Below are 11,362 nucleotides of genomic sequence, written 5' to 3'. Positions count from 1 at the left end.
AAGGGGAAACAACCTGGAGGAAATCCCGCATCCCTGAGAGAAGAGTGCAGAGCTTGCCTGTTTAATATTTGTATGGTGTTTTCTGTCTATCTATCTATCTACCTGTGCATTTGATCAAGAAATGTCTAACGAGATTAAGATATGTCAATTATTTGTATGCATTTTACTTAGGTATCATACATATTAGGAATAATACTAGGCAGCAAAGGCATAAAATATATAACTTTAAATAAACTACCTGCCAAATTATTCCATAAGTGGACAACTAGTACCTAAAAATTATTCTGTAAGTGGATAACTAGTACCTTAAAATCTTTAAATAGTAATAATTGGCCTAGCTGAGTTAATGTTGAAACATTGATAATATAAAGGAATGAAAGGTTCAGAGATTGAAAATTTTCAGAATGTTAAACTTATAAAAGTGTTATTTTAATCATAAAGTCTACTAAGTCCCAAAGTTGAGAGTCACTTCCTCTACAACTCTAACAGTTTGTGATGTTGCATCTGAAAAAGTAGGGAAAATCAGATTAAAATAGAAATCTTAAAAAAAATCAATTCTCTTAATTTAGTATGTAAGGAGCTCTGGTGGGTAGGAAAAGAATCGTGTTCAAATGTGCCAATGACCTTGATCATCTGCAGAACAGGATGAAATGAAAGTTTATGGGTACTAAAGCAGAAAAGGTAAATCCCACCAATATATATTTGAACCACAATTGACAACATGGTGACGGGATGATCATATTAAAAAGCCAGAACTCCGGGCAGCCCAGTATTAGGAGACCCCTAAATAGAACTGCAGCATGTGTCAGTGCTCCCCACACTCAGCATCCCTCCAACATGTCACCGGCCATGTTTCAGGTGCTCAACCACCACATGTGGCCAGTAGCTACCATACTGTGCAGGGCAGGACTGAAGGAGAAACAACACTGTTCAGAGATCAGGAGGGATGAGACAGTTTTCCAAGATCCACTCCAGGCCTGATGAAGCCCCAAATCTTCGGCATCAAAATGATCACTGGAGTCTTCGCTAACTCATTTTCACTGAATGTATTTGAATTTTTGATTTATAAATACTTAGAGAACAGGAAGAAACAAAAATATTTTTTAAAGTCAACGGAGAATTGAGTCATTCCAGTTGGTCACAAAGACTTTTGAAACACTTCTCTTTGAGAGGGAACAACTTTCATCTTTACACACATCCCACCGACTTGAAGCCCCACTCAAAGACGGATGGGGTGTTTTAACCTCCAAGTTAAACCATTGGCTTCCAGGCCAGGGTGGAATGTTAATCACAGAGCTCTGCTAGACTACAAATTTGCCACCTCTGCTGTTGGATTGTTTCAGTGACTTAAAATCTCGGACGCTGATTGATCTGGAATTCACCTTGTTACAGTTTGGACCCACTTGCCAAAGAGATAGAAAATCAATGGACTCTCTTTTCCTGTGTAACTTGGGCCTTCTTGTACCCAGGAGAAGCACAGAAACATTAAAATGTCCATAAAAGGGCTCATGCAGTTAATCTTCTGTTAGTTGTCAAGCGGACATCATGCCTGCGTTGTCACCATCCTACAAAGCATAACCTCTGCTGGAGTCTTAAAATTACACAGCACCAATCAGAACTCTGGTTCTCCCTTTTTTTTCAAAGAAAGGCAACTAAACCAAGAACTACACAAATTGCACAAACTGTCAGACATGTTGGCAGCCCAACTCTCCCACATATGCCCTTCAAAACATTAGATAAAAAACATTGTCACCTCAGTACTCATCCTATAGAGAACACCCTGAATCACAAACTAACTCCAAAAATGCAATATGAGCTGATGGCATAGGACACTGGTGTCATAATATCTTAAACATGGCAAGAAACAGATTGATATTTGTACCATTAGCGATATTATAGCACTTAAAAATTCATTGGATAGATTAACCATAAAAACAATAGGAAGTAACAATAAAAATAAAATTTAAAATATAACTAAGTGAAATTTTAAATAGATATGAATTACTTTTATATTTTTTAAAATGCAGAGTTCAAATAAAATAAAAATAACTACTATTGGCTTTTGTTTTCATTTTATACCAAAAGAAGAATTTTTATTACTGACTTTCACTGACTTACAGCTTCTCACAGAAAAAATGTGGATGTTTTTACTTTAAAAACAATAATGCTACCAAAGCTCTTCTAAGGAATTATAAACAATTTTTCCCAATTATATAAAAAATAATTATTAAACATGTTTTCCACTACTAGTTGTCAAGACAGTTTATTTTATTTCCTCTTTTGTCTGGACCTGCAATCAGTTACATAATGCATTTAATAGCGCATATTCAGATCTTCCACCAGACCATCTGACTCGAACTGTATTAACATCTTCCGTTGGGAATACATTCTCAGTATTGGAAAAATACCTTAAAGAAAACAAAGCAAACACCTGCAAGGACAGGCTCATGTCACAGGGAATAAGTAGCAAGAAATAAATTTGTAATCTGGGCCACTGTCAGTGTCAAATACGTGAATACATTGACAGGTGATAGAATTTCCATGCTTTTCTCCTTTTACATCAGAGAACACAGACTCAGCCAATACCTCTGTACTGATAGTATAATTGGTGCATAAAAACCATGATCATTACAACGCATGTTCATATGGCCTTTCCCAGTTCGCACAAAGCCACGCATATGACTCTGCATTATCTGACTGAGCCCTCACAGGCACCACGCTCCGTGAGGCTATCCCCATTAGGGAAACTGAGCCCCAGAAGAGGTGAATGGCTTGCTGCAGGGTGAGGAACTACCAACTAATGGAGATGAGCTCCTGGCTCCCAATCTTAGGGGGTTCCTGTGAAACTGCATAGGCTTCCATGGCAAGTTAGTCTTCAAAACAGAGGCAGGAATAGGACAAAACCCTGACTCATGGATTCCCAGACTGTTTTCCTCGCTCAGAATACAAGCTGGTCCTTATTCACAAAACATACATATTTGGGGGCTGGGGGTTGATGACTGCAAAATAAAAACATACTCTAAGTGGGAGTGACTCGGATCAAACATTTTAACTTTGTTTGCTGAAAATAAATACCTAAAATACTGACAGTTCTAAAACTGAAGGAGACCTTGATAATCATCTGTTCTTTTTCCATTTTATAGAGAGCGGGGGCTCCATCAAGGTCACTCTGGTAACTGCTAACCAGTAGCAGAGCCAGGACCGCATGGAATCAGACTCTCTCCCACTCAATGTCCCGATTGCATTTCCAAAATGAAAGGACTAAACACAGTCCAGATATTTACAAGGAACCGTCACAGTGCTAGAGAGATTAGAAAATTAGATCTTACTCACCAACATCATGAATGTAAAAATTATTACTATTTTACATATCGTTTAAAGCAGCAGGAACTTTGCTTCATATAAGAAAAATAATCAATGTATATATATATTTCAGGCTATCATTGCTAAGGATATTGTCTAAAATATAACTTTTTCTTCCCTTTAGATACACATTTTTTAAATTTTTGTTATTATAATAGACGTAAGTACATTCAAAAACAGGATAGTCTCTCAAAAATGCCACCACATTTAATTTACATGATGAATAAAAAAAGACACTAACAATATTTCACCATCTCTGCTAGATACAGGTCTTTTCAACCTTTTAACTATATGATCCCATCCCTGTTCACACCACTGCCTCTCTTTTTCAGGATTCTTCAGGAGGTTATTAAGCTATTTCAAATGTAAGTTATTTTATTTCCCCTCTGAAATTTAAATTCTAGGCAACAAAATAACTCTGAAGTTTAACTGACCAACAAATCTAAAAATGGCTCAACTTGTAAGCCATTTGCTACTTAAACAATATTAATTTCCATATTAAAAAAAAATAAATAATCTGATTAGACTTTATTGTACCTGTGAGTCCTTTAAAAGACTTCCCCTCTCCAATTGAAACCTAATATGAAATTCTTTTTGAAGAGGCAAAATATAAGAATTTCCTAGATAGTACTGAACATTATTCCATGGAGGGGGGGGGAGTAGGAGGGGAAACATTCACGTAGAACAGTAAACCACAGACATGATAGAAAATATTGACAATAAAATTATTTTTTTCTCTCATTCACAAGATCACTTTTCCACTTTGATACAAGGGCTAATCTATAGCAGATGTGGGTTAACGGAGGGGCAATCCATCCATCTTCCAGGCTCTGATCAGTGTGCGGAAGGCTTTCTCCAGAGTTGAAGAGCTGCCTGAATTCTGAAGTGCAGTCTAGACTCCATGGAGTAATCTTTGTAGTTGTTTCTAAAGACAATAACAACAAAATCGAAATGTCAAAAGTTCCTCTATACCAGACCACCACCACCATCCTCCCCTCCTCTCATATTCACTCCTTATTTGCTTTCAAACTTGACTATGCCTAACAGTCAATATTGTTAAAATGTAGATGGTGTCCTGTGAAGAGACGGGGATGGCAATATTCTTTGTTTCTAGAAGTTTCCTGGTGAGAACCTAAAAGTCAGACTTTGAGTACCAAGGTTCTACTTCACTACCAAGCCATTCACAAACACCGCAAGAAGATTATGAGGAGGGCTTAACAATTTCGTGAACTATTCTTAAACAGTTGACCTCCTTTTCTGAACTGGAAATGCTAAGGCAGCCTCATACAAACGAGGCGAACTTGATGGATCACAACTTCCTCCAAATAATTATCTTGAGACTCCCATGAAACAACAACCGCAGCAAAAACAGCAGGATTACCCCGTAATACCAAAATCACTTACTTCAATTCTCACAGGCAAATAGCAACGGTTTGGCTAATAATTACTGTATAGCAATGTCAGAAGGGGCCAGGCCATTAAAATCCACAGATGATGTAAAAACTTTACTGAGGTTAATCATTCATGACTTCTCTTTGCTAGAATTGTTAAGAGTGATCAAAATGGAATGGCTTCGACTTTGGGCTCCTGCTTTCACCCATTGCTTTGGCCCATGGGTGAGCTGTAACTTCTCTCTTTGCAGTGGCATTTATTTCTTTCCACAGCCCTTTATGGTATATAGACCTAAGTGCTATTTACTGGTAACTCTGAAAAGGGTTATTATTCATAATAAGGGTCATTATTCATAAGCTAAATCAACATCTTACTAGAGTTTACCAAAGGATATAATTGAGTATTTTCCTAAATGTCTGGTCACAAATTTTGGCAACTTTGCAAAGCTCCTACTACATAAGGGGAACTACAGACAATTGTCCTGGAATTACTGGGAAGACTGTTTATGTTGGCATCATCAGCACTGGCTTGAGTTAGTGGTGACTTTTGATCACTGCTGGTCTTGTTTTTCAGTAGTGAATTATTAGTCTTTCATTTTCATCATTATAAAGTTGCCTTATTGTGTGCTGCTTAGGTAACATTAAATATGTACAAATAATGAATACTTGGAATGATAGTACTTATAGTCCCTAATTTTCCATGAGCTACATCTCATGACACATACATGTCAGTTGAAATGTGTCATTATCACTCCCAACAAATTAATTTTTTAAAAGTGATTTGTTCTCATATCTCTCATTAACAAGGAGAAAAATGAGGAGGAGGAGGATAGGAGGAGGAAGAGGAGAAAGAGGGGGAAGAAAGAAGGAGGAGGAAGAGGAAGAAATAAGGAATGGAGGAGGAGGAAGAAGGCGGCTTTCTTGGCTCCACCATGCCCCGGGAGCTTCTGCCCCATTATTGTGTTTTCAGAAAAACATCTTGAACGAGTTGCCCAAAGTAGCTGGTTCTACTTTCTCACCTCACTTGTCAGAGTCACCAGCGATCTTCATGCAGCCAAGTTCACTTCTCTAGTCTCACTTAAGTGGACCTCTCAGCAGCTGGCTTTACACCTGACCACTGTCTTCTTTTTTAACACTTTGTTCACTTGGCTTTCCTGGATGTCATCCTGACTCAGTGGCCATTTCTCCTTACTCTGATTGTTTATTCTCATTAAAATGATACCATATCCCAAGGCTATGTGCTGGGACTCTCTCTCCCCCCCGCCCCCCCCCCCCCCAAATGACCTCATCAAGTATCATGGCTTCAAATACCTCTGTGTCTGTGCTGGTGACTTTGAAATCTCCACGTGTGGCATTTACCTTTCCACTGAACTCCATGCTTCTACAGTTGACTGCCAACTCACCATCTCCATGTGGATACCTCGTAGGCTCCTCAGAACATCATGGTCCAAACAGAAGTATTTTTTTATCTCACCAAACCCTCTAAGGATTCCCCATCTCATTAAAAATGATGATTCCCCATCATCATTATTGACCTAGTGGCTCCACCCCCTAGCCTGGAGGTTACTTAGCTGTGGTTCCAGACAGGAATGTGCCTCTCGCAGTCTTCTGCTGACTGATCTCAGGACTGGCTCTGCTTAGGCAAATATCAACTACAACATCAACTCCTCAAGAAGACCTTCCAGAATCAACCCAACCTAAGGCCACAGCCCAGTACTTTGTATCAGAATGTGAGTCTCAGCAAAACATATACCACTGCTATTTTTTTACTTGCTTATTTAATATCTCCCTCCTACTCAGAGAGCAGGAGCATTGTCGGTTTATGTACAGTTGTCTCTCTAGAGCCTTTACTATGCTGGGCACATAAGAGGTGCTCAGTGAATATTTGCTGAATTTGAGTGAATGACCAAATCAACAAACCACTAAGCTATTTATGGCCTAGAGCTACCCATGGCATTCTCTACCCACTGCAAGAAGTGTTGAGGACAAGCAGACCATGATCACACGTCTGTGAGCCATTATGTAGTAGAAATGATATGTGCTTTGAAATGGCCAGAGTAGACAGAAAATAGAGAGAGCCAGGGGGAGATTCAAAGAGCTTCTTCAAGGAAATTAGAAAAGGTCAGCAAATTATTATCAAGTTTATGGCTAAATCTGGACTCACCCACTTATTCCTATACCATCTTCTGTGGCTGCTTTCGATACCATTGAGTAGCTGCAGTGGAGACCTCACACTGTAAAGCCAAAACCACTTTCTATCTGGCCCTTTAGGAACAGTTTGCCGACCTCTGATATAGAACAGATTAGACGAGATATCTGTCAGACAGAAGCCCACAACCACCACCTCTGTAAACGGTCACAGGGCCAGGCACTCAGAAGGTTGAAAACAGCACAGTTGCAGCAAAAGCCATGAGCATAAACGAAGCATAGGTTAGCAAAGGTAGCGTTGTAACTACCTTTCGTTCATGTTTTAACTTTTAAGTGTGCATGTACTATCACTGCTGCTATCATGGTACGGACAATCCTAACTCCACAGCCGCCCCAGAGGAGCTGCCATCGCCACTCACCTTGCAGTTTCCAGGGCCTTAAAGGCCTTGTCGATGTCCCCTTGGCTTTTGTACAAAAACGCCAACTCAAACAGAGTAAATGGCACCAGGTAGTGGTCGAACTTCAGCAGCTTTTCACTAAAAGAACGAGTGGAAAGCAGTTAAGTCTCAACAGAACAAGAAGGGTGTCATTCTTTTCCAACATACATATTCAGCATTCCCCATTTCCCATAAAACTGGTGTTTAGCAGCGTGATTTTCAGAGAAAAGCTGTCATTATACAAAATTCACTCAAGGATTCTAATAAACTACAGCAATACATAGTATGCTTTTATTATATTAATCTCTTATTTTATTCCTTAGTCTGAATTGGATTATTTACTGCCCCTTAGGAATATGAACACATATGGGCTATAATCTTCAAAGCCTAACCCTGGAAAGGACAAGATCATACTCCTGAACATAAATATTTAAAAATAAGAATGCTGTATTGTTTTTTATAAAGGGTCACTTCGACTTGTTACGTCTTATGCTAAAAAAAAAAAAGGCAATAACTTCTGTTTTCAGCAATATTATCAGAATTCTCTGACGACAAAACATCTGCAAGCACTAAAAATACATGAGTAATACACTTTCAAACGCATAGCTCAGCTCCCAGGAACATAAGGAAAATTCTGGAACTGAAAACAACACAAAACCAGAACCCTTTGGGTGTGGATGCCCAAGCAGTCCGGGCCCACTCCAGTCTGAACAATCGGGGCTCAGTGCTTCAATGCCCAAGGAGAGGAGGCCTTGGCCCGCGGGACGGGGAGCAGGACTGAGACCTCTACCCAAGCTGGGGCCCTGGAAAGGCTGCTCCATCAGAGAAAGGGAAGATTAGAAAAAAATCTCTGGTGCAGGAGGAAAACACGGGCAGTTGGCTCCTGGGCCTCTGCTCCAGGTGGAAAGTAAAAGCACATTCCTGGAGAAATTATCAACCAATAGGCCTGCCCTCACATGAGTTTGCAATTCAAGTTTACATTGCCCAAAGGTCCAAGAACCTCGATGCCATGAAATTAACATGAACGTGGCTCTGGGTTGGCAAAGTCTTCGGGGCACAAAGACAACACTCCCGGGTTCTTTTCTGGTAACACCGAGTCAAAGGGTGGCAGCAAGAGAAATCACTTTCCGACAGGAACTCCCAGAGCCACAGCGGGTTTCCTCCTTTGTTTACCTTTGGATAACGTGAGAGAAGCACAGTTCCGCCTGCAGGGGCCGCTGCAAGTTCTTCAGGCAGCACCCCTTCAGCAGCTTCAGCAGGCACTCGTCGTCCACCAGGTAGTCGCTGCAGTCTGAAAGGAAGCGCACAAACATCGTGCACAAGCACAAACATGCTTTTTCAAAATCCCAATTCAGAGGAAAGAACGGACACTAGCTACTGGGTTGCAAAGGGATCATTTAAAAATAAAAATAAAATGTTTAGCACGTGCTGTGCCTCACTAAATAAAACACAATGACGTTATTTTAAATTAAGTGGATATTGAATATGCTACGTTCGTGTATACACCATGTGATGAAGGGGTTCACTCCGTCCACTTCAACCTTTCCTCAGGGGCTCACATTCTGAGTGATGTGCCCTTAGAATAAGAGCAGAGTCTCTGAACCCTAAGTCAGGTGGGGCTGAATGAATTCCATAAAAGGTAAAGCCACGAAGAGCAGGAAGGCTGCGTCCTCCCGGGGTTCTGGCTTCTAACTGTGTTGGCTTCATATGGATGAGGACAGTACTTCCATATGGCGAAGCAGATGGCCTTCTACCCATTAACAATTCAGAAAGCAAATCCTGAACTGTTTATAATTTATCAATTCTCCCAGGCTATGTTCGTTGGGGGGGAAATTATATTATAAAATTAGATAAAGTGGTTCTCAAGTACATGCAAGGCACCTCAGACCCTCACACATTTCTAGCTGCTTGAGGCTAACGGAATGGTTTTCCTTTCGCCACTTTTTCCCTCTGGAGAAGGAGGCTTCTCACGCCACAGCCCAAGGCTAAGGGTAAACAGAAGGAGCAATATTATGTGCGACATCTATGACAAGGGTAGCTCTTTCACAGCAACCACTTTTGAGTTTGGGGGCTTTTGCAAGTAAGATGCAACTAAGAAGTCATTCAAAGACAGACTGATAATTTACACATTTCAGGCTGTGACAACACTGTGGGGAGGGGATGGAGGGGGTCTTGCAAACCAAATTAATGAGGCCCTGGGAGTCCCTCATATTGAAGTCCTCCAGGTTTCAGAAAAAAGCTCAGAAACCACCCTTCAGAGAAGCTGATGTTTTACTTTGTAAGCTGCTGTCTATGGGAGGGTCACGACTCTGTGTAACCAACTGAAAGGGGGTCCCTTTACTTCCAGGTGCTGATAGTCATCTCTCACTCCCAAGCTCTGATGGCTCATTCGCCAAGAAAAACCACAGATGTCAATACCACATTACCTTTCCTATGACTTAAGAACCATTTTTCTACCAAAGAGGGGGAAATCTATGTATGCTTCCAATCATAGATGCCCACTGAAATATGCATTCAAGAAACAGTATCTTTCCAGGCCTACAACCAAACGCTTAGGTTCCATGCTAGATGCTAGCTTTTAGCATTGCTTTTGTGCATTTTGTCGAGTTCTCTGTAGGATTTTCTGGTAGTGCGTGTTATCAGAAAATTCCGGTGTTCGGTAAACAACGGTTTTGCGGAGAGGAACAGCCTTAACACCATGCAAGGCTTAAGTATCAGTAGAGCCACATTCAGCTTCTATTTAGATCGTGAGTTAGGAATATGGAAAATAGGTTCAAAAATACCAACATTCCTCCAAAAACTTTAGGAAGCAAAAACCATTATTTCTTCAGCCCACAGAGCAACATCTGTCAGATGATTATTTCCCCTTAAGATGTGAATGTCGCCCTAACCAGTTTGGCTCAGTGGATAGAGTGTCGGCCTGCGGACTAACGGGTCCAGGGTTCAATTCCGGTCAAGGGCATGTACCTGGGTTTCGGGCACATCCCCAGTAGGGGGTGTGCAGGAGGCAGCTGGTCGATGTTTCTAACTCTCTATCCCTCTCCCTTCCTCTCTGTAAAAAAATCAATAAAATATATATTTTTTTAAAAAAGATGTGACTGTCTATCACGATTCTCATGGGTGAGTTCACGGATGAACATTTCAACACTTTCCATTTTACATTCCAAGGAAAGGATGATGCCGCCCAAGCACATGTTCATCACAAAAGATCTGCACTTTATAAAACAGAGGGTAGACAGAGGAAAAAGAAGTGTGAGGCCCAGGCTACAAAAATGTCTACATTGAACATCTTAGAAGCTAGTTGAAATGCACCAAAGAAAAAAACTGAAAGTAGATTCAGAAAGTGAAAAGTTGTAAGGAATACTTTCCCTTTTCTGTCACTCTGATTATGTTTGCTATGTGATTTCAAGTTAACCACAACTAATAGTTAAACAAAGAGCTAGTATATTTATTAACTTCTGGCTCCATGCTGAATGTAGTTAGATTTCAAATGAAACGCTCATGTAATTCATAGCAGACACTGACTCCAAGCATATCACACCGAGTATTTTTCTCTCTTTGAGCAGTGCTGCCCCCTGGGTCTCTGTGACCAGCCTCTCAGACTATGGCACTGCCAGCGTCCATCACCTGCACCCTCTACCATCCTTTACTTTAAAGACACCAAAGGTAGAAGCAAAAACACATTCATTCCTAGTCATGGAGGTGGAGGGGTGGAGATGGAGTCTGACCTCAGGTTTACAGCTTCACTCCACTTTCCAATTTGGGGGTTTTCCTCTTACTCAGAAGGACAGAAACCTAATGACTCAAAGGTCATATCAGTTGTTAGGGGGACAGGGGAGAGGCGGGTGTGTGTTGGGTAAACTTCCTGCATAAACAATGGACCTGGAAGAGATCATCACCATAAATTTCATATGTAACATCTGGCAAAGGGGATCTTCAGGAAAGGAACCAATTTTTCTACCCCAGGGAGGACATACAAAGACAGAGCTTGACTAAAAGTACAGTGTGTCTGTCTGAGCTTCC

General features: G+C 40.7%; 1 protein-coding gene across 5 annotated transcripts in view; it reads right to left on the bottom strand.

Annotated features, from left to right (window-relative positions):
• Nucleotides 1-2,244: 2,244 nt before the first annotated feature.
• TTC39B (tetratricopeptide repeat domain 39B) overlaps nt 2,245-11,362 on the bottom strand; it is a 118,954-nt gene continuing 109,836 nt past the window's right edge. For all 5 annotated transcript variants that reach the window (XM_059656629.1, XM_059656634.1, XM_059656633.1 and 2 more), the window contains 3 exons: nt 8,513-8,630; nt 7,322-7,438; nt 2,245-4,288 (listed from right to left, as the gene is read on the bottom strand). In XM_059656629.1, coding sequence (XP_059512612.1) covers nt 4,198-4,288; nt 7,322-7,438; nt 8,513-8,630 — 326 coding nt within the window. In that variant the 3' untranslated portion in view covers nt 2,245-4,197. The remainder of the gene's footprint in view (nt 4,289-7,321; nt 7,439-8,512; nt 8,631-11,362) is intronic.

Source organism: Myotis daubentonii, chromosome 11 (assembly GCF_963259705.1).
Source record: "Myotis daubentonii chromosome 11, mMyoDau2.1, whole genome shotgun sequence".
Classification (NCBI taxonomy): Eukaryota; Metazoa; Chordata; class Mammalia; order Chiroptera; family Vespertilionidae; genus Myotis; species Myotis daubentonii.
This window is presented reverse-complemented; position numbering and strand designations above follow the sequence as displayed.